This window comes from Anguilla anguilla, chromosome 7 (genome assembly GCF_013347855.1).
Source record: "Anguilla anguilla isolate fAngAng1 chromosome 7, fAngAng1.pri, whole genome shotgun sequence".
NCBI lineage: Eukaryota > Metazoa > Chordata > Actinopteri > Anguilliformes > Anguillidae > Anguilla > Anguilla anguilla.
Window position 1 is genome coordinate 29,642,521 of NC_049207.1, and position 23,945 is coordinate 29,666,465.

Below are 23,945 nucleotides of genomic sequence, written 5' to 3' on the forward strand. Positions count from 1 at the left end.
TGAAAAATAAACTGTCAGAATATGTTTTCTGAAAAAATCGCCAAAATGGGTTTCACATTGTAAACTGTTTTAATATGACAAGAGAGTTCCTGGATGCACAAATATATTTGAATGGCAGCTATACTATTAGCCAGGGATTTATTTTTCCCAAATATGAATGTTATTTCCAAATCACTAAACATCTATCTAAAGATACTAAATCACCCTGAAATGCAACGAGGCAAGTACAAGTACAATGCGGAATGATGGAAGCTGTCTTTATGCGGAAAAATTACAATCCCCTGGCCCTACTGTCAGAACCTCACAAGCATTTCCCTCTGGCCGCAGAACCTCTACCGCAGAGCCAAATGCCTCAAACGAAGCCCTAAACCACCATCTTTTCATCTGTATAAGGGACTAAGATACGTAGGAGACCAAAAATCTATCCAAAACCTCTCCAAAAATAAAATGCCTTCTGTCAATTATAAAGCAATTTGGAGCTGCTATTGTCTGCCTTCTGTTCGTAATTACTACCCACAATCATATCATTATAAAAAGCCTCTTACAATCTTTATAATCCTTAATTGCTGGAAACAAAATAAGTGCTATGTCAGGACCATACAATCAGGACCATAATACAAACTGCTGTCCTGATGGCAGAAATGATCACATAGCCTTTTGGATGGCGCTGTTTACCTGTTTGTGCTTATTGACGTTGAACTGCATATAAAGTGAAAGCAAGTCATCTTAGTGTTTGCAGTCATTTACAGAGTTACAGTATATTATGCATGCTTTCCATGGAAGTGAAATTGTTAACCAGATTGCAATTACCTGCTGGGAAATCACTCGTCTTTTAAAATTGATCCTCTTTATACAAAAGTGTTTTAGGAAGACTCATAGCCCAATAATACATAAATGTCATATTTGTTCTCTTGATGTATTCCAGGCATCTTTACCTCAAAATGTCCAATGTATTTATTGAAATAAAGAATGAAACTATTTCCAAGTTTATCGTCCATAGAAAACAGTCCATACCATAGAAAATATAATATAGCTATATGTTAAGCAGTTCAGGAAATGCACACTGCAGTTGTGTGTGTGTGGGGGGTGGGGAAAGGAGGGGGGTTTCTGGCCTGCTTGCAGCTCTGGTCAAAGGGTGAATGTGGGGGGGCAGGGCATTAGGGAGCTCTGAGTCACACAGACAGATGGTATTCTCTCTCTGTGAACCTTATTCAATTATGATCGACACCAAATTTGGTGTTCATTGGATGTAAAGGTGCAATAATGATTTGAACATTGTGATTTTGAAGTGGTGCTGTAGCGCCACCTTGGGTGGTAGGTGCACAAAATGTGACACAGATTTCCAAAATTTGAACAGTGGCATATTTGACTATCTTTAAAAATGTCGGACGAAGGGGGGGAGGTAAGCTGTCTGAGGGTACCTGTGAATTTCATACATTCTAGCAATATGGAGCATATGTAAATGAGTACTTTGCAAAAAGTGCACCCTACAGGCCATATTGCACCATAACACTGAAGCTGTGCAAGCTCATCCACAATGACATTTTACCATCCCCTGAAGTATCGCCACAATCGGCAAAGATTTGTGGGCATACATTGGCAATTGGCAGCAATACCAAACATGACTGCACAATTTTGAGAGTTTCTGAGTATGGGAAAGGGGTGAAAAATATAGAGAAAAAGGGAAGAAAAAGAAGAACAATCCTAGCAAAAACAATAGGGGAGGTCCTATGCACCGTTGGTGCTTGGCCCCCTAACTATAAATGAAGTTTTCCAAATTGGGTGATTCAGAAGAGAAACCCTGGATACAACTATTATGTAAAGGGGTTCAAATTCCACAAAATACAGTAAAACTAATGATATATACGATAGACATTATGATATATACCTGTATACGTCACCTGTGTCTCTCGAATGGAGAGTGAGGTGCAGAGGATGTATAGAGAACCGAAAGTGGGTCAAACAGCCTCTATGTGTAATTACAGAGGGTCCTCACAATAAGTCACAGTTCGGTTGAAAAAACAAAAACAGCATGACAGTTTCAGGGGAATTTTCTCCCATAAGAATTAGAGGTTGCATTGTAATGTGTATTTATACGTCCACTTGGGGGGATAAGGAGCAATTTAATACCATAAGAATCAATGGGAAAAAGGAGAGCAGTTCTACGTTCTCCTTTTAGCAAACCAGTGAACACAAGCTTTGCCAAAGCTCATGATACAGTCTATTCCCAACACATGCACACACGGCTACACATTCAGCCATTTCACTACATGTTTTCTTGCTGAATTCTTAACATACGTATTTTAATTACATTTCTGCAGCCTAGTCTAGGTTATTGCACATTACATAATTATTATTATTATAAATATTATAACAATACATAATTATTCTTAAACACCAGATAGCTTCCACTAGGGTATTGGCACATCCTTAACACTTGATCCGTACTTGTCACTCATCTAGCAATGGTAAGCAACATACTTGTTTCACTGATTCCTTTTAAAGCACTATGTTACAATGCTAAAGGGATAGTTCACTTTCTGTACAAGCGGTGTTACATTGAAATAACAAGTTTTGAAACACCAGAAAGCAAACTCACTCTTTAGAACTTTAGATGTTTTCAGTAAAATTAATTAATCTTAAATAAATGAAATACCATCAGATTTTTTTTTGAGTGGGACATACCTATACTCCTGTCCACAGAAGCAATCTTTGTGCAGGTGACCTCCCCCAGCTCAGCCAGCTGATATAACACCTCCAGGGAGGAGATGATAAGCATGACATCGGGAAGAGTCAAGTGACAGATGACCTCTCTGTACGACTCTTGGTCCACGTACTCACAGACGAGAACACCATTGTCCTCAGCTTTGCAGAGGTTTCCCAATATCTCCATGGCTGAAAAAATATGGGGACAAGTAGCACAAGCATTTCAACACTCGTAACACTAGAACATTTATGCACAGTATCTACATGGTTCACTGTAGGCATGTAAGAGCTGGTTCTACAAATGCAAATGCAGATGTCTTACCCTCAAACATACTCACCCCTCATTTTCAAAAATCTATCCTTCGACATTAAGCATTTTGTGATGGTGTGAAACATGAGGTGAGTTGTTCGAAAATCAACAGGATCCAACTGAAGCTGAAAAGATAAAGTGTTACAATTCCTTGGCAATGAAAATTGAGCAACAACATTAACTAAATATAGTTTTTAACCTGTCACTCAAGACAAGCAATCAACGAAGTATCTTACCTCCCCTGCCACATTGCTAAGAGTGTCCAGTCCCAGCTGCCGTAGCGAAATGAACTGACAGTGAGCACATAATAAAAGGAATCTCAGACAAGTGCGGTTAGCTGCCAAAAGTTTGACGTTTGCTTCCTCAAATGAAAGGTTTCGCAAAATAACGCCAATCTGGAGCACCCGCTGCCCTTCGATGTCACTGATGCCCATGTTCCGAGGAGGGTGGAAGAGGGAGACCTCACTTTCCTCCCTCGCTGTTCCATCTTAGGGGGCAACAAGAGAAGTAAGACCTGTAAGTCTGTGAATAAAATGGCAGAGCAGGAAAACAGCTTGGCATCTGATGTTCTACATTTACCTTGTGATCTGTGGCTTTTGTCTGAGATGAGGTCCCTTACTTCTGGATCTTCCACAATGTCCTTCCAGAACTGCAAGAAAGAATGGAACAGTTGTCAACAGATCATTTGCAAACAAACTTTAACATCTGACATAGCAACGAACTAACCTCGGACAAGCTTCTTCATTTTGGAGTGAGAGTCAGTCTTGAAAGTTAAATCAGATGACACAATGTTCAAAATATGTGAATATGTTAAGTCCAGCCTGGAATTAATGATTACATCTTAGCAAATACAAAATGTTCTCACAATGTTGCTGCCATGTAGTAGTAATGTTGTAATGTCGACAAAACATTCCAGTAACATTATGTTAGCAGGGATACAATTCCATTTAAGGTGTGCTTAACTATTTTTGTGAAAACGTTCATTTAAAGGCTACGCATACATATATAAATCAACCCATCTTAATTTTGTACAGCAGCATTTACAAACAGATTGTCACACATCATGTCACAATGGACCTAAGTGAATAAAAAACAAGAAAATCCACTTCAGCTGAAGCGAGAAAGCTAATGTGATTGCTCTCTGACCCCTTCATAGGGGAAGAAAATGCAAAGAGAAACATGGTCAGTAAAAAGGTCAGCACCACACTGTATTTGTAATTTGATCTGTGAATATTTCTTGATCCATAGCCTTCCCAAGAACCAGTGGGCAAGTAAGAACTGAAATACTGTGAGGAAATGTTAATTATTATCTCCACCAGGCGGGAGCCTGGAGGGGATTATGCGTTTGGTCCCGTGTGTGTGTGTGTTTGTGCATCTGTCTGCAGCTAATCTCGCATATTACTGGGTCGATCAGCCTAAGATTTGTTGTGCATGCTGACAGCAGGCCAAGGACCCGAATTCTCGAATATTTTGCAAATCGGTCAACGACAAGTATTTTTTAAAAATTCATTTCCATCATTGTCCATTGAAATACATTGAGTGCTCACTCCTCCTAACCGGCCGGTAGGGGCCGCAAGTGATCGATCGATCGATCGGTCCACAAAAAGTGTCCCACCCCATAGTGGCCACAGTTTTCAGCCCAGGAGGCTGAAATTTTGCATGGACGTTGGTCATGACCGAAGGTAGAGCTGAGTAACTTAGGCCAATTGACCGAGAGGCGGCATGGTGATGGGCATGGCTTATCACAAAAAGGCGCATAACTGGATTCACAGATTTGCACAGATTTGGTGGAAAGGTTGGTCATGAGCCAAAGAAGAAGTCTAGGTCGCAGCTATTGTGGATTCGCGCTTGTTATTTTATTACTATAATTAAAGGCTATGAATATAAAGACATTAACACACAGAAATGAGATTATGTAAAAAGGGTGAGGGATGTGTTCAACAAGTCAAAAACTTGAAAGCACACTATTTTTTCAGTCATCTAACTTGTTAATTCATTTCCAGAACTGTCTCTGGATAACACTCAAAATTCATCAACAAAAAGCCGATATTACACAGAAAATAAACACTCTGCAAACTGGACTGTCGGTTAATCCCAGCCTGCTCCTGGTAGTTTATCATTGCATAGCAAAGCCAATTATGTATGTGGCATCCAAAAAACATTTTACCATCATGCCAAAGCAGTATGGAGAAAAAAAACTATAGCGTTTAACCTGGATTAGGACTGGCAACTGTCCTCAAAAATGCATTTTGAATATTCTTTCCTTGAAAACATGACCATTATAAAATAATTACATTTACATATAATTAAACACCAATTCATTCAACCATTATGCACGTTTTACCTAGCTTATTACTTACAAAATCACCTGGCACTCTGAGGGAGAAAAAAAGGCTGTCACACATCGCCGTTCAGATGCAGGTGTCTCACACTCTTATCTCTGCACTCTGGGTTCCAAGTGTGCCCTCAGGTTGCTAGATGTCATGTAATATCCAAGTTCTAATTCTTCAAAATAATGTGTCCTGCTCAATGTTCTGATGAGTTTTATAGTAATGTTTCCAAACATTATTTTTAAACACTGAGGAGCTGGATTGTTCAAGATGCTGCAGCTTTAATGCCGATTGGCTCATTCATAAACAGAAGGCTACAACAGAGGAAGGAATTTATCACAGAAATCAGATTCTGCAAGAAGTACGAGTGACATGTTCACCAGCGCACAAATTAAAATATTACAGTTTTTACTTTGGAATGCTCATTTTTCCATTTGAGTGAAATAAATTTTGCCATTCAAATTATGTTCAAATATGAATAACTAAAGCATATTTCATACACTAAGCAGCTCAAAGTGCTTCACAATGGGCAACTAGCAAAAGCACATATGAACGGCATAGGCATATGAAGACACAATACAATTATACATATATATACACACACACACACACAAACACACACACCAGTGGCAGCTGCTGACCAGAAATTTTTGGTGAAGCAGAGAAATATTTTTTAGCCAGTTAAATCAGGGGATGATTATTTAGCAGGTTGAGAGAGCCAGGTTGGGAATTCAGCCAGGACACAGGGGAATCCCCTACTATTTGCAAAGAGTATCATGGAATTTTTAACGACCACAGTGAGTCAGGACCCTCAGTTTAACGTCTCATCCGAAAGATGGCATCTCCTACAGCATAGTGTCCCCTTCACTCCACTGCAGCACTGGGGATTTTTCAACCAGAGGGAAGATTGCCCCCTGCTGGCCCACAAACACCACTTCCAGCAGCAACTTAGTTTTCCCAGGTCTCCCATCCAAGCACTAACCAAGCCCACACTTGCTTAGATTCAGACATTAGGCAAGAACAGGATACACATGCTTACACTTAAGTCAGATTCTCTCATCACCTATGCATATTCAATAGACAAACAAAATAATGTAATATTGTAATAAGTTCTACCAGTGCCATGAAAAACTACTTGCCCTCTTCCGGATTTCTTCTATTACTGCACATCTGTCACACTGAATGATCTTTAGACAAAATGTAATATTAGATTAAAGCCGCAAGCGGCGTTGGGAGGGGTCCAAGCATTGGCACCATCGCGCCCCCTATGGAGCTATTTTTAAATGGTTTTTGATCATATGCCTTCACCCAACATATCTACTGAATATCATGATGATTGTATAAAATGTTGATGACTTATGGCCAATTTTGTGCAAAGAGATGCTGTCGGATGACTTAGTTGCGTCGCCATGGATGTGTCCTGGCCGCTTCCCGTAAAGGCCTTTACTTTGTCGTAACATTTAGATGGGATGTCGTAACACACATATGGCCTGGCGTGTTTGTACAGCTGCAGCGCTTCCATGCTGTAACTAAAAAAGGCGTCACACTAGTGTTGTCACGATACCAAAATTTTGACTTTGATACCGATACCAAGTTTAGTATCACGATAATTGATACTGAAACGATACTGATTCAATACTCGGTACCTAACGATACTGAAATTACCTTAATAGATCAGAAACGTAATGTCCACAAGGGTTGACCTCATTTTCGAATTCACGGATTATTAAAAACCTGGTTTATTAACAACCTTTAAGTTGAAGCCTGTTCAACATATCAATAAGCATAGGCCTATAGTGTTACAACACTAAACCATAGAAAACTATATTAAATATATTTCAAAAATTAAACAGTAGTAAAGTAAATTATCTTTAAACAGGTCTTTCACTTTAAAATACATCTAAAAACTGCATGTTTCAATAACAATACAGCATCTTCCTATAATAAAATACAAATTAGAACAGCTATTGCTACTGAAGTGAACTGAGTCTAAGCTTGCACTGTATCAACCATGAAAAAATGCACAAGCGCAGGTCACCTCACTTGCCAACCTTAGTTGCTACTGCCATCTAGCGAAGATTCTGACAAATTACACTTTTCATCCTCTCAATCAGTAATGCGGGAGACACATTTCCCTGGGTTTAACATTTGACACAAAACTACCGAACGTCGGAAAATTCTAATACCGAACCGTTTCTTTTTTTTTTTTTTAAGTACCGAAAAAGTGCTGAAGTTTCGGAATACCGTGCAACACTACGTCAGACACATATTCCAATCCATTGCTCAGTTTAGCAGAGAATGCACATTTCAGAGCGCCTCAGAGACGGATAGGATAATACATATTTCATATAGCCTAATAAATACGACATTAAAAAAAAACGAAACAAAAAACGAAATATCAACTCGACATCCCTGCTAGCATGCATGCTGCGCGAAGAATACCTTATTATTTATTTTGACATTGGCAGACTACAGCATTTACGTCTTTTGTTTATATTCAATAGTAATTGCAGCGAGAAACTGCAGCTGTAGACACAAGAAAGTTTGTTATATTATGGTAACGGAATGAAGCGGACTACATATATAGGCTATATTTACCGTCATTGTTTTATTATACCAGCGTGTTTTCGCGCATTTGCAGAGAAACTCAATTACTATCAATAAAAATGGTTTAGCTATTTCTCAGCATAATGACGGATGGAGATGGGACGAAAATAATTTTCAACCGTCCACCACGTTTTAGCAACGTTCCAACACTCTCGTCATCACTGTTCCATGGGTCACAAAAACTATTACACTAACGCTTACATTGCAGTGTGAAATATCCACATTATATAATACCACTAACCTATTTAAAGACACTCAATTTCAAAAATAACGTATATAACCGAAATATTTTGAGCAGTAATACTTACATAGCAACATGACATTTTATCTGTGTTTAGTAGTATAGAGACAGAAAATCAATGACAAAGTCCTATCCGCTTCCGTTTTGCGTCAGAAAACGATGTCAGATAGGTCTATCAGCAAAGAAATGGCTTAGCTATGCCCCTAAGTCCTCAATAATAATAGTACTCTCCAAGAAATTATGAAAATCGTTGACAACGTTTCGTTAGGTGCATCGTCTTTAATGCTACGCCACAGTGAATGCGCAAGTGAATGCGATAAGAAAATATTCTGTTACGCTGAACTATAAAACGCTATTCCAAATGCAAAATCAGACATGTTATACATCGTTAGAAAGCTTATACTCTCACCTACTGAATAAATGAACTGTCAATCAAGCCAAATTGTACTAAAAACGGCGACAACGCCGTAAGCAACAGGAATCACAAACGGATTGTCAATATATGACCACTCAGTCGCAAAAGGGACATCTCTACGCGTAAAACCGATGGTAAGATTGTATATTTATAAAATGTTTAGTCCCAGATATTCACTGTAGAATGACATGGTATAATTTTTTTTTTTTTTTTTTTTTTTTTTTTTTTTTAAATGTGTTGTTTTTTTGGTTTTTCTGTGAGCAGCGTTTTCTCTGCTGTGTTGGCATATTTTAGGGCTAATGTCGGGTTTATCTTGTTGCTACGGAATATTGCATTACATTACAGGCATTTGGCAGACGCTCCTATCCAGAGCGACGTACAACAAAGTGTTTAACCATAACCAGGAACAAGTGTGTCGAAAACCCTAGAGGGCAGTAGCCTACCGTTCCAAGTGCAGGGAACAACCGCATAGTTCAACTTGGACCCTGTAGGTTAAACTGATTAACACTAACACAAACAAGAACAGCAACGCAGTCTATGCAAAAATACAAGCAATAGTTAAGACGAGTGCATTAACTAAGTCACCTACAAAACAGCTAACTAGTTACAACCCTAACCTTACAGTCAATTTAGAGATTGAGAATACGATTTCTCTCAGCATAATGACGGATTTAAAGAGTAAACAGTGCAGCATAAATTGCGTCTTTTGGTAATATTCAATGTTAGAAATTGCAGCGAGAAACTGCAGCTGTAGACACAAGTCTGTTATGTTATGGTAGCAACGGAACGGAACGGACTATATATGTATTACCGTCATTGTTTTATTATACCAGCTTGTTTTCGCGCGTGTGCACAGAAACTCAGAACCTATCAATAAAATGGTTTAGCTATTTCTCAGCATAATGACAGATTCAAAGACTAAACGAACTCACCCGATACTGTCTTCAAATGAATCCATGCCAAAGAAAAGTAATTATTCATCCTCTCAGAAAGCTTTTACTAACAAACTTTTGGTAGCCTATCCTAGCATGCACTCTGGGTGGCACTGTCTTCCAGTGCTTCCCTGACGGTCAGACCGTCCCCTCACTGATAAAAACTAGACCCTACGGTGTCGGATTACTTGCGTCGCCATGGATGTCGCTTGCAGTACATGACAAAGAAGTTTACTAGATGTCGTAACACTTAGATTTGGAGCTCCAGCTCTTCCACACCCCAACTAATAAAAAAGTCCAAATGGCGGGCAAACAATATGGCGGACATAGGTGCTCCCAAAAGCAAAGTTGTAGAGCACATTCAGATGCATAGGTCGATGAAGTTTTGTGTTGATCTAACTTATGGTGTGGGAGTTATGGCCTTTTACGCATTACCCTTTGTTATAGCGCCACCATCTGGCCGACATACGTGATTTTTAGTGCCTGAGTAGTGGCGGGCCATAGGAACCCACCTGCCAAATTTGGTTGCTCCAGGACTTATGGTTGCTGAGCCTCAGACACTTTTAGCGGAGAAAAATAATAATAAGAATAATAATAATCCTAACAAAAACAATAGGGTTCCACCAGCTTCGCTGCTTGGACCCCTAATAATAATAATAATAATCCTAACAAATACAATAGGGTTCCACCAGCTTCGCTGCTTGGACCCCTAATAAAGGGATCCTGAGTAAACACAAAACATATTTTTAAAATTATTTCATTTACTTAATGAAAAAGGTTTTCAAACACCCATATCACCCATGTGAAAAAGTAACTGCCCTCTTAGTTACTCAATCAGTAAATTAACTAAATTTAATTGATAATTAGATTCAGCTGATTGAATGCAGCCAGGCCTTATGAACCTTACCTCACTCATATCAAACCTTACCATTAGGGGTGTGCAGAGACGTCATTATCTGTATCTGTTCAACCAGCAAGATTATCTGTATCTGTATCTGTATTCGGATAGAAGACCTGAAGTGGGCGTGGCTTATACCGGAAGTCACATTAAATCAGGCAAAGTTGTATTTTCTAACCTAATATTCATTGGGAATGCAATTGTTGTGCCTTCAAAGCATCAAATTGATTTAATATTGGCATATAATTAATTATGAAAATGAAATATATTTCCACATCCTCATACTGTACTTTTCATCTCTCTCTCTCTTTTTTTATTTTTAACTAAACTAAGTTTTATGAACTGTCTGAACCCCACCCCCACACCCCGCCCCACCCCCACCCCCACCCCCACCCCCTCCCCCTCCCCTCCCTCCCTTAACTGGGGTGCACTGGACAATCAGAAACAGAAAAAAATGTTTTATAAATCGAAAGATTCTGTTTTGCATTGGAAATAGAAACTATTTACAGTAAAGATATATAGAAACATATCCTTCAGTTGAAGGGAATAATCTTAAATTCCAATGATGGTGCGTTCGCGTTTCTTGATGTGTTAAGGTTACTGCAGACTAGTGAAACGTAAATTACTACTTTACAACCGTAATCACACAACAGTAATAGCCTACATGAACTTTTTTGTCTGTTTTATTTATTTATTTATTTACTCTACTGAACTAACAGTGGATAGACTGCAAACCATCTGATGTCCTCATATATTCCCTTGGTGGCAACTGTTACCATGAATGGATTTCGTGTTCATTATAGCCAAGACCTATGACTGATACATACAGCAGGTTACATCCTAAACGGATGAATATTGACTGAAATACAAGGTAAAACGTCCGTTTCTTCAATATTTCGACTGGGTATTTTTAATGGAGGAAATTAACACATACAGCTAAAAACTACAGGTTCTAACCTTCATTTTGATGGGGGTTTGAAAGAAATCCAGCTGCCACACCAGGCTTGTGTCTCGCTAGCTCCCGCACCTCCTCCTCGATGCGAGAGTTTCCCTGAGCGATAGCCGGGATCGGTCAGCTGTCAGCCCGCTGCCTGCTGTGCGCTGACTCAGTGGGGGCGACTACAGAATATAGCGATCACTTTTCAATAAGGTGTAGTAAATGAAACGACTAGTTAGTGAAATCTAAGTCCTGTGTAACATTAGATAGAGGCTATGAGAACTCGACATGGAAATTTACATTTTTTTCCGAATCCGAATAATAACGAGCAACATCGGATAGAAGAAATATGTTTCCATCGCATTATTCGTGCTTTCCCGAATGCTGTATTCGGATTCGGATACATCCCTACTTACCATTAAAGCGTAGTAGTCAGTTACCACAAATTTCTATGCACACTATGCCATAACAGTTTATGATTGCAAGCATAAATTAGTCAGACACAAAATAAAACACCAAATCTGCATCCCTGCCTGATGACAGGTCGAGGAACCCAATGAAATGTTCTTTAATTATTCTCGCAGCATCGACATAACGCAGAATTAAGGACAACTGAGCTTTCAGAGATGTCGGTCCTCTCATCTATTTGCCATGCAAAAAAGAGCAGTGGCTGCTTCACTCTTTATATATTCACCTCGTTACGACCTGGTCTAGAGTCAGTCCATAACAGGGTGAATGATAAGGGAAATGGGTAGGGAAACGTACTGCGAACTGATCAGTAATTCCGGTAATCTGCCTATCCAAATCTAAATGAATGGTGTCTAGTCTTTGTAGGTTATTGGCTACGGGGCGGCTTTGAACACTGAACTTCGGACAGTTAGCTGAAGTCAAAAACTTACAGCCCGAATAGAGTACCCCCTATGGAGCGTTAGATCTCTACCCAGAGTAGCTTCAAAAACAATAAAGGAAAAATAACAAACTTGTGTCCCGATGGAAGGATTTTTAGCCCAGCTGGGAACACACTAACTAGCCGGAGTACTATACGACGAGCAGAGGGCAAAACGTGAGTCAAAGTAAAAAACGAGGGTACGGACAAACGCAAAATCCAATCAGCAAACAAAGAAGAGGGGCTAGGCGAGAATCGGAATGGAATACGAGAGCGAATGGTCAGAAACACAAAATCACGGGGCAAACAATCTAGAAGGTCTAAGGTAAGAATCGGAGTCGAAGGACACGAGTCAATGGTCATACATAGGGTTGCAAAATTCCGGGAATATTCAAGGATGGAATCTTTCCATGGGAATTAACAGGAATTTATGGGAAATAACAGGAATAAAATGGAAATACAGCCCTATTTGCTCAGGCTGCATTTACTATGTCATATGCAGACAGAAACAAACCTTTTATCATATTATAAGCAGACATAATTGCAAACATTCTCTATGACCCCCACCCCCAAGTTCCAAAAATGATGTCATCGTCTACGACAGCATCGAGTAGCCAATTGTCAAGGGATGAAGTTCCTTGATAGATTTATAAATTGTATTTAGTTATTTAGTCTGTAAAACTATAGGCCATAGCTTACAAGTAAGATAGCGATTATGATTGTTAATTGTTCCGCATTGTAGTAGCGTTTTATTGCTAACGTTAGCTGCTTTGCATGGTAAATCATAGAAAGACATGATGCATCACAAAAACTATTACACTACTAACGCTTACATTAGTGTGAAATACCCTCATTACAAAATACCACTAACCTAATTAAAGACACTCAATTAAAAAAATAACGTATATAACAGAAAAATTTTGAGCAATAGGCCTAATACTTACATAGCAGTAATGAAATCTTATCTGTTTTCAATAGACAGAGACAAAGTAAATCAATGATATATTTCTATCTGCTTCTGTCTTACTCCAGAAAACGATGTCAGCTAGGTCTATCAGCAAACATATGGCTTAGCTATGCCCAGAAGTCCTCACTAATAATAGTATTTTCCAAGAAATTACGAAAAATCGTTAACGTTTCGCCAGGTGCAGCGTAATTTACTGCTACCACAGAGTGAATGCGCAAGTGAATGCAATGATAACAAACCTTCGATTACGCTGACCAATGAAACGCTATTCCAAAAGCAAAATTAGACGTTATAATTTTAGAAAAAAAATTGTTATATTGTTAGAAAGCTTATAATCTCACCTACTGAATAAATGGATTGTCAATCAAGCCAGACTGTACTAAAAAGGGCGACGACGATGTAAACAACACGTATGGTATTACACACAGCTATTTTGGAAGGTACCCAGGCAAATGCACCCCCTCTACAGCCGTTTGTCAGTTCTGGGCTACTGTAGAAACATGGCGATGCGACATGGCAGCCTCCGTAGAAGAGGACCCGCTCCCTATGTAGATATAAAAGGCTCATTCTAAGGTAACGAAAACACAACGATTCTTATCTTCATGGGATTATACACTAATTGAATCATACTTATGAATATTATATTCCATTTCTGCCAAGTCCGTTCCGCTAGATGCCACTAAATTCTACACACTGCACCTTTAAAGGGATGCTGGCAAATTATCAGTACATGTGATGGAAGAGTGTGCTGCTGAATGCAGTGCATGGTTACAGTTCAATTAAATGGGAATCCTTTTAACCAAAACATGCCATAAGACCTAGTATTGCTTTTTTAATGTGTATTCCCCCCAAATAAGTTCACTATTAAAAGGTAAGATTTTTATATTGAAATTGTGCAAAATTCCCAAAGTTCCCGAGCTTAACTTCTCTTCCAAAATTTCTGGAAATTTACCGGAAATATTCCGACCCTTTGCAACCCTAGTCATACACAAGATCAAATCAGCAAACAAACCAGAAGGGCTAGACGGGAATCAGAGTCAAACAAAGATAGGGTCAAATACGCAAAGTCAAACAAAGCAATCACTAAACACACCACACCAACCATGCGTTCGAAGAGCTAGTCTCCGCTGGTAGGAGGTAAACGGCGGCTTATTCAAAACGAGCAACTGGATATGGAAACAACCAATCAGATGACAACTGGAAGGAAGAAACACATGCAAAAGTAACAAACGTAACCACAAACTACCACTGGGTTCGTAACAACCTGCACCGTAAGCAATGACTTCAATGAGATTATTTTGAATCATTTTAGGGTGCTTCCCATTGCTTGAAAAATGCATCCTCCTTTCTTCCACTACCACCTTGTCTCCTCCGTGCCCCCGTGTCCTCCCTCCCTCCAATGTCCCAATATTGGAGGAAAGAAGCAAAGCAGCTTCAAACTCGGCTCATTGCCTCCTCCCAGCACGGAAGTCTTTTTACATTTTAAGGTGGCACCATCGTGATCACGCCAACATAGATTGAAAGACCATTCCACAGAATCTGACACAATCCAAACTTTAGAAAACGGAGATGGCAGAGAACTTGAATTTCCCCAGATATTTCGCCAAAATGTGTGCGTGATTCAGTAAGTAATATCACACATCCTATCCGCAAGCTAGATTGCCTACAACAGATAACGAAAACAAAAAATAAAAAAGTTCATTTTTGTGGCTTTTTTCCTACAGACAAATTCAGCAATTTAAGATGGGTAAGTTTATTTATTTGCTTGTATATGAATGTTACTTAAACGAGCATGACTCTAAACATAAATGAGCACGGCAGCTACCAATATTTCATATGTGAATATGCATGAATGGATTTATTCAACTAACTGTTTCCAATGGACAATTTTTTACGAACAAATTTGATTTCAGATGTTACAGCGAGAAATGTTTTTCGGCGTGAACATTGAACATTGGGAAACAACACATAACAACATTAAACTGTTATGTTTGTATACTACGAGATTTAATTTACTTTGATCCAATTAAATTACATTTACATATATGTGTCTCGATACGAACCGCAATGTCAGGTTCATGTAGTTTCCTCTCCTATTAGAATTTCCAATCTCATTATGCCCCCTAAATGCCAGCTCCTGACAACACAATAAAACAGTAACTAACTCGCTCTACTACCCGACAAGGAGAAAAAAAGCCCAAAAAAGCACTCATGATTGGAAGGACTAGTGAAGCACGGATGGGTTCAAAAACGTGTCATGATCCATAAATGTCCTGTCAAATTTTATAAAGTCATACATTGATGTGCATTGCCTAGGGATGAAGACAGAAGTCTTGCCACACTGAAGACCCGTCAGACGTGTCCCTGTTTTGCACAATACCAGGCATGTTTTTAACAAAGGCACTTTTTTAAAGCTTTTTAAAAAAAATTAGTTGTTGTGGTGATAAATCAGCATTAAAGAAACATAGGTAGGGCAAAAACCAACTTTATGTTCTGCAGATTCAGGCTGCCATAAAAAGTTGCGTAATTTCCGCTCACTTTGAGGAATGCTCAACACAAACATTGTTGAACAGCTGAAAAGGAATAGAATCCCTTCACGGTAAGCCTGTTCACCACTCTGTGACATTCATTTAATAGAAACAGAGTATAACTATTCTCAGCCTTACCATGCATAACTTGGATGTTTGCTGTTTTACTTCTTTTTTTATTATTTTTTTATATTTTTTTTTTACCAGAGTTAAATGCCGTAAAACTAGCATTAGCTGATTCTGGGGCATTATGAGTGATCTGGGGCGGTATTTGAGTGAAATGTACATTTATAACGATTATTCAGCAAACTATAGTCAGACTGTGAAACTTAAGGGCAAAATAGTTGAGTACAGTCTATGGCAGTGGTTCTCAACTCGGGCCAGAAAGGGCCGGTGTGGGTGCAGGCTTTTGTTCCAACCAAGCAGTTACACACCTGATTCTACTAATCAAGGTCCTTAGTAAAGACACCAAAGGTTGATTAGTAGAATCAGGCGTGTAACTGCTTGGTTGGAACAAAAGCCTGCACCCACACCGGCCCTTTCTGGCCCAATTTGAGAACCACTGGTCTATAGGATAACTTCATCCATGTTAGTTTCACTTAGGACATAGGGGAGAGTTGGTATAAATGTAACGCATCATAAATGTTAAACGGTTAATAACTTTCTGTACACTGAGGCAAAAGTTGCCATTGGAGGATTGTATACACGCAATTCAGTTCTATATCAAATGATCAACAGAAAAGAAACAGCCACCTGGTCACATGCATTTATTATAAGCACACAGCAGATAGGTCTATATATTAGGCTATTTGCTTTTGTGTTTGTTTATAATGCATAAATATGCTATGGAAAAATTAAACAAGCTTTTCATTTATATTATGCAAGATATTTTTTCTAAATTAAATGGTCTACTGTCAATAAGAAAAATACATCCTTTTGCAATGCTGTGCAAAAATGAATATATAACATCATCCATAGGTCAATACATTGTCTTACAACAGTAGACTGCATGGACGTTTTGATGTAGTTATTTACGGTAGGCTAAGGGTAGCAAAAACCCAGCATAACTTATCGGACTCGACTAAGTTATAAACGCAATTGGGTAATTACTACTTACATTTTGTGTTTTCTTTTTCCTGGCCAGGTGCAAATGTTGCACTTTCTTGCATGTGCTTCAGCTACTGAATGACTGACACTGATGCAAATTGCTCAAATTGTTTAGCACATACAATCACACAAAACGCATTACAGTTGTGTGATGAAACTTTAGGGTGGGGATGAATAATTGTGGCTATTGCAGTAAGAGAAATGATGGGTTTATAACTCCATGGGGGTCAGTGGAGGATACACTAAAAAGAAAAACCAAAAACAGACCAAAATACACAGAATCCTCATTTGTTTCGTTAGCCAACGAAACATATAACAAAAACAAAACAGTATGGGGAGTGACGACAAGAACTGGCGCATATTTATTACATTCACAACGGGACGCAGTCGCTGATCCACCGCGTCACTTGCTGTCCTCACTAGTTTTGGTTTTAGCAGCCCGACAGTGGAAACAGAAACGGTAACCGTTCCCATGAGTCCTGAGCAGCGCGGAACGGCATGGAGCGGCCCTGGTAACAGTTCGGCCCTACGGTGGAAAAACGGTTTATGACATCTGCTGAAATCTAACCAATTTGTGTGCGGTCCCCCTGCTCTTTATGACTGAAGAAATTTTCTGCAAGGACGTTTGCAGTCTGGGAGGAAGGACTATCCTATTACTATTAACATATTAAAATAAATTGCTAGCATTGTTCAAACTGTATATAGTTATTACAAAGTTATATATTGTTCAATATGTCATACATTGAACATGCATTAATTGATTATGTTTTTGGGTGTCTTGTGTACTCAAAAGAATAAAACCTTTTGAGATCCATGATGAATCTAGCTCTCGATAGATTTTCTGAAGTTGGAATGTGTTGTAATGTTCGCTGAAAGCATCGGAGGCGGGTTAAAAGTGGGACAGCCCAGAGGCTGATTTTTCTACCTTCATTTCATTTCTTTCCTGCATTCCTTTAGTCCAAATTGCGACTACAAAAGAAGTCAAGAAACTGATCCAGTCCAATGTTTCATCTAGTGCGATGCATCGTAGCTATTACTACGTTTGACACATGTAAATGTAACATATTTCCATAATGTTACACTGAACAGCATTTTGAACAGCACGAAGTGGAAGAAAAAAAAGTAGTTGAGTTTTTTGAGACCAAATATTTTTTATTTTTTGAGTGAAAGTTTGGTAGGAAGGGGAATTCAAAGACTTTAGTATGTGTGTCATGTATTTGGAATGTTCTCATATGCCTGCATGTAAGTCAAAAATAATTCCTCTTGAAGACAAACTATCTCTTATCTTTCTGTCTCTCAGTTAATGTAAAAAAAACTTTTTTTGTCATATTTGATAAATTCTGTGTGTGTCAGTAGAGGGTTTGGACAAGTAGAAAGGTAGAGGGGAGGTGTAGAGTTGCTCTTCTTCAACTATGTTCAGACGACAAGGCTCTCTGAAGTTAAACGATGCAGGTTCGTTTTGTTTCGCAAATGAGTAATTTGAGGCATAAATCGGACAATCGGTCATCAAAGAAACTGATGCGTTACATGAGGCCATCTATTGTTTGAAGAGATATAGATAATTGGGTATGTAGGCTAATGTAGTGCTCATTATCAAGGAAAAATGAATAGCTTGTTAAAATTCTGGGATAGCAAACTCAACAAGGTGAATGGAAAATGGGTAATGCATTATTTCATTTTTACAGTGTACAGACAAAACAAAACCAAAATCCATTATAAAAAAGTGATGTAAATAACAGTAGGGTATATAAAACAAAACTGTCTTTAAATGCCCTCAGACGTAGAAGAATTGTCAGGGCATCCTAACCCGCTTAAGGAACAACCTGGTCTCGCGTTCACTGAAGCCAGGAAACTTCTCTGCTAAGATGTTCAGCAAGTATTCTGGCAGGTTCTTGCAAATTTTGCAGTATAATAACAATATATAAATCACTGACTTGTCAGAAAATAACAGTTGTTTGCTTTAATATGATGTTAAAAATGAGCCGCTTCCCTTGTAATCATTGATTGAATGGCATCATTGTTCGTGCAACTTTTGGAGTGAGGTTATCTTTTTTCCTTCATCAAAATGAACCGTTATTTAGTGTTATTGATACAATAAAACTAATATAAATGCGCATTTAGTCGTATTATTCAGCTATGGGATGCAACATTTAATGAAAAACGTACTCTCAAAACAAGTGCCAAAAGGTCTTAGTTTTAAACCTAGCGGTCTCAAGGCTTCAAAATTCCATGGCAGCTAGTCTCCTTTTTCACCGTAATTAAGAAAACATCCATTTATAAATCTAAAATGCTTTGGGACTATTACATGTGGTAGACAAGACCTAACTGGCTGTGGCATACTATTCTAGCAGCTTGAGAGACCTTGAACAACCAGGATGATGACAAGACAGGTTGGCCACAATTTAAATTACATTTCATTTCACCAATAAAAAATCCCATCTGGGGTTATTTTGAATAAGATGGAGTGTTCCTTTTTTTGGGTGCCATTTTGCTTCTGAAATTGCTGTAGAATTATAAGACTTTCAGGACCGTGGCAGATTAACATTTTACAACACCTAAATAAACAAAAGTATGAATACATGCTAAGCGAACAACATGTAAAACATTTCAGTGAGGTTTTCTTTAAACAAAATGCATGATAATGGCATCAATGGGGTTAGTTTTTTTTATAATGATCCCATTGATTTCGGTGCAATTTTTGAGTGCAGGCACAAATGCACGTAAACAAAGTCAATTTAGCATAATCATTTCTGACTTCTTAAGTAATAATAAAAAATAATATCACAGAACTGTCAGTACACATTGAAACAATATAATAGCTTCATCTACTCTAATTAGGGGTCCAAGCAGCGAAGCTGGTGGAACCCTACTGTATTTGTTAGGATTATTAGGGGTCCAAGCAGAAAAGCTGGTGGAATCCTATTGTATCCGTTAGGATTATTATTCTTATTTTTCTCCGCTAAAAGTGTCTGAGGCTCAGCAACCATAAGTCCTAGAGCAACCAAATTTGGTGGGTGGGTTCCTATGGCCCCCCACTACTCAGGCACTACAAATCACCTATGTCGGCCAGATGGTGGCCATATAACAAAAGGGTCCTTTTTAAAAGGTCATAACTCCCGTAAGTCAGATCAACACAAAACTTCATCGACCGATGCATCTGAATGTGCTCTACAACTTTGCTTTTGGGACCACCTATGTCTGCCATATGGTTTGCCCGCCATTTGGACCTTTGTATTAGGTGGGGTGCGGAAGAGCTGGAGCTCCAAATCTAAGCGTTACGACATCTAGTAATCTTCTTTACGGCAAGCGACATCCATGGCGACGCAAGTAATCCGACACCGTAGGGTCTAGTTTTTATCAGCAAGGGGAGGGTCTGAACATCGGGGAAGCAATAGAAGACAGTGCCAGCCAGAGTGCATGCTAGGCTACCAAGAGTTTGTTAGTAAAAGCTTTTTGAGAGGATGAATAATTACTTTTCTTTGGCATGGATCCATTTGAAGACAGTATCGGGTGAGTTCGATTAGTCTTTAAATCTGTCATTATGCTGACAAATAGCTAAACCATTTTATTGGTAGGTTTTGAGTTCCTGTGCAAACGCGCGCAAACACGCTGGTATTATAAAACAATGACGGTAATACATATGCAGTCCGCTTCGTTCCGTTGCTGCCATAACATACTATCTTGTGTCTACAGCTGCAGTTTCTCGCTACAATTACTAATATTGAATATAAACAAAAGACGCAATTTATGCTGTACTCTGCCAATGTCTAAATAAATAATACGGTACTCTGAGTGCATGAAGCAGGTAGCATGCATGGCGAGTTGATCTTTCGTTTTTTGCTACTAAAGGCTTGTTAGTAAAAGCTTTGAGAGGATGAATCATTACTTTTCTTTGGCATGGATCCATTTGAAGACAATATCGGGTGAGTTCGGAGTGTAGCACAGTGTGTAAGGAACTGGGCTTGTAACCGAAAGGTCGCAGATTCGATTTCCGGGTAGGACACTGCCGTTGTACCCTTGAGCAAGGTACTTAACCGAAATTGCTTCAGTATATATCCAGCTGTATAAATGGATACAATGTAAAATGCTATGTAAAAGTTGTGTAAGTCGCAATGGATAAGAGCGTCTGCTAAATGCCTGTAATGTAATGTAATCTTTAAATCCGTCAATATGCTGAGAGAAATCGTATTCTCAATTTAATCTCTAAATTGACTGTAAGCTTAGGGTTGTAACTAGGTAGCTGTTTTGTAGGTGACTCAGTTAATGCACTCGTCTTAACTATTGCTTGTATTTTTGCATAGACTGCGTTGTTGCTGTTCTTGTTTGTGTTAGTGTTAACCAGTTTAACCTACAGGGTCCAAGTTGAACTATGCGGTTGTTCCCTGCACTTGGAACGGTACTTCTCTCTAGGGTTTTCGACACACTTGGTCCTGATTATGATTATACACTTTGTTATACGTCGCTCTGGATAAGAGCGTCTGCCAAATGCCTGTAATGTAATGTAATATTCCGTAGCAACAAGATAAACCCGACATTAGCCCTAAAATATGCCAATACAGCAGTGAAAACGCTGCTCACTGAATAACAAAATAAACGAGAAAGTTTTTTTTTTAATTATACCATGTCATTCTACAGTCAATATCTGGGACTAAACATTGAATAAACATACTATCTTACCATTGGTTTTACGCGTAGAGATGTCCCTTTTGCGACTGAGTGGTCATATATTGACAATCCGTTTGTGATTCCTGTTGCTTACGGCGTTGTCGCCGTTTTTAGTACAATTTGGCTTGATTGACAGTTCATTTATTCAGTAGGTGAGAGTATAAGCTTTCTAACGATGTATAACATGTCTGATTTTGCATTTGGAATAGCGTTTTATAGTTCAGCGTAACAGAATATTTTCTTATCGCATTCACTTGCGCATTCACTGTGGCGTAGCATTAAAGACGATGCACCTAACGAAACGTTGTCAACGATTTTCATAATTTCTTGGAGAGTACTATTATTATTGAGGACTTAGGGGCATAGCTAAGCCATTTCTTTGCTGATAGACCTATCTGACATCGTTTTCTGACGCAAAACGGAAGCGGATAGGACTTTGTCATTGATTTTCTGTCTCTATACTACTAAACACAGATAAAATGTCATGTTGCTATGTAAGTATTACTGCTCAAAATATTTCGGTTATATACGTTATTTTTGAAATTGAGTGTCTTTAAATAGGTTAGTGGTATTATATAATGTGGATATTTCACACTGCAATGTAAGCGTTAGTGTAATAGTTTTTGTGACCCATGGAACAGTGATGACGAGAGTGTTGGAACGTTGCTAAAACGTGGTGGACGGTTGAAAATTATTTTCGTCCCATCTCCATCCGTCATTATGCTGAGAAATAGCTAAACCATTTTTATTGATAGTAATTGAGTTTCTCTGCAAATGCGCGAAAACACGCTGGTATAATAAAACAATGACGGTAAATATAGCCTATATATGTAGTCCGCTTCATTCCGTTACCATAATATAACAAACTTTCTTGTGTCTACAGCTGCAGTTTCTCGCTGCAATTACTATTGAATATAAACAAAAGACGTAAATGCTGTAGTCTGCCAATGTCAAAATAAATAATAAGGTATTCTTCGCGCAGCATGCATGCTAGCAGGGATGTCGAGTTGATATTTCGTTTTTTGTTTCGTTTTTTTTTAATGTCGTATTTATTAGGCTATATGAAATATGTATTATCCTATCCGTCTCTGAGGCGCTCTGAAATGTGCATTCTCTGCTAAACTGAGCAATGGATTGGAATATGTGTCTGACGTAGTGTTGCACGGTATTCCGAAACTTCAGCACTTTTTCGGTACTTAAAAAAAAAAAAAAGAAACGGTTCGGTATTAGAATTTTCCGACGTTCGGTAGTTTTGTGTCAAATGTTAAACCCAGGGAAATGTGTCTCCCGCATTACTGATTGAGAGGATGAAAAGTGTAATTTGTCAGAATCTTCGCTAGATGGCAGTAGCAACTAAGGTTGGCAAGTGAGGTGACCTGCGCTTGTGCATTTTTTCATGGTTGATACAGTGCAAGCTTAGACTCAGTTCACTTCAGTAGCAATAGCTGTTCTAATTTGTAAATATTTTATTATAGGAAGATGCTGTATTGTTATTGAAATATTCTGTTTTTAGATATATTTTAAAGTGAAAGACCTGTTTACAGATAATTTACTTTACAATTGTTTCATTCTTGAAATATATTTAATATAGTTTTCTATGGTTTAGTGTTGTAACACTATGCTTATTGATATGTTGAACAGGCTTCAATTTAAAGGTTGTTAATAAACCAGGTTTTAAATAAACCGTGAATTCGAAAATGAGGTCATCCCTTGTGGACATTACGTTTCTGATCTATTAAGGTAATTTCAGTATCGTTAGGTACCGAGTATTGAATCAGTATCGTTTCAGTATCAATTATCGTGATACTAAACCTGGTATTGGTATCAAAGTCAAAATTTTGGTATCGTGACAACACTAGTGTGACACCTTTTTTAGTTGCGGCATGGAACCACTGCAACTGTACATACACGCCGGGCCATATATGTGTTACGACATAGTAAAGGCCTTTACGGGAAGCGGCCAGGACACATCCATGGCGACGCAACTAAGTCATTCTACAGCGTCTCTTAGCACAAAATTGGCCATAAGTCATCCATTTTTTATACAATCATCATGATGTTCAGTAGATATGTTGGGTGAAGGTATATGATCATGAGGACAAAGCCATTTTAAAATCGCTCAATAGGGGGCACGATGGTGCCAATGCTTGGACCCCTCCCAACGCCGCTTGCGGCTTTAATTTTATATATTTTCTTGTTAAATTACCTGTTAAAGTGAGCCCAGATGCCAATTTTGTTTCATGTTTGTGCTGGCACAACATTTGTGCACAACATGCCACCTCCCTTTGAGTGATTACACAGGACGAGGGAAGCAGCTAATTTTTTTAATCGTATTAAAGAAAACAACAGTTATATTCTGTTAGCTATTCGTATGTTGTTATTTGATGAAACGGCAGCATTTATAACATTTTGAACA

The 23,945-nt window shown here is 38.6% G+C and overlaps 1 protein-coding gene across 1 annotated transcript in view; it reads right to left on the reverse strand.

Annotated features, from left to right (window-relative positions):
• The window catches only part of arid2 (AT rich interactive domain 2 (ARID, RFX-like)), a 211,613-nt gene that overhangs the window by 142,660 nt on the left and 45,008 nt on the right, over positions 1–23,945 (reverse strand). Inside the window, 4 exon segments of the mRNA XM_035425440.1 lie at positions 2,686–2,895; positions 3,045–3,141; positions 3,253–3,503; positions 3,596–3,665. Of these exon segments, the coding sequence (XP_035281331.1) occupies positions 2,686–2,895; positions 3,045–3,141; positions 3,253–3,503; positions 3,596–3,665 (628 nt within the window).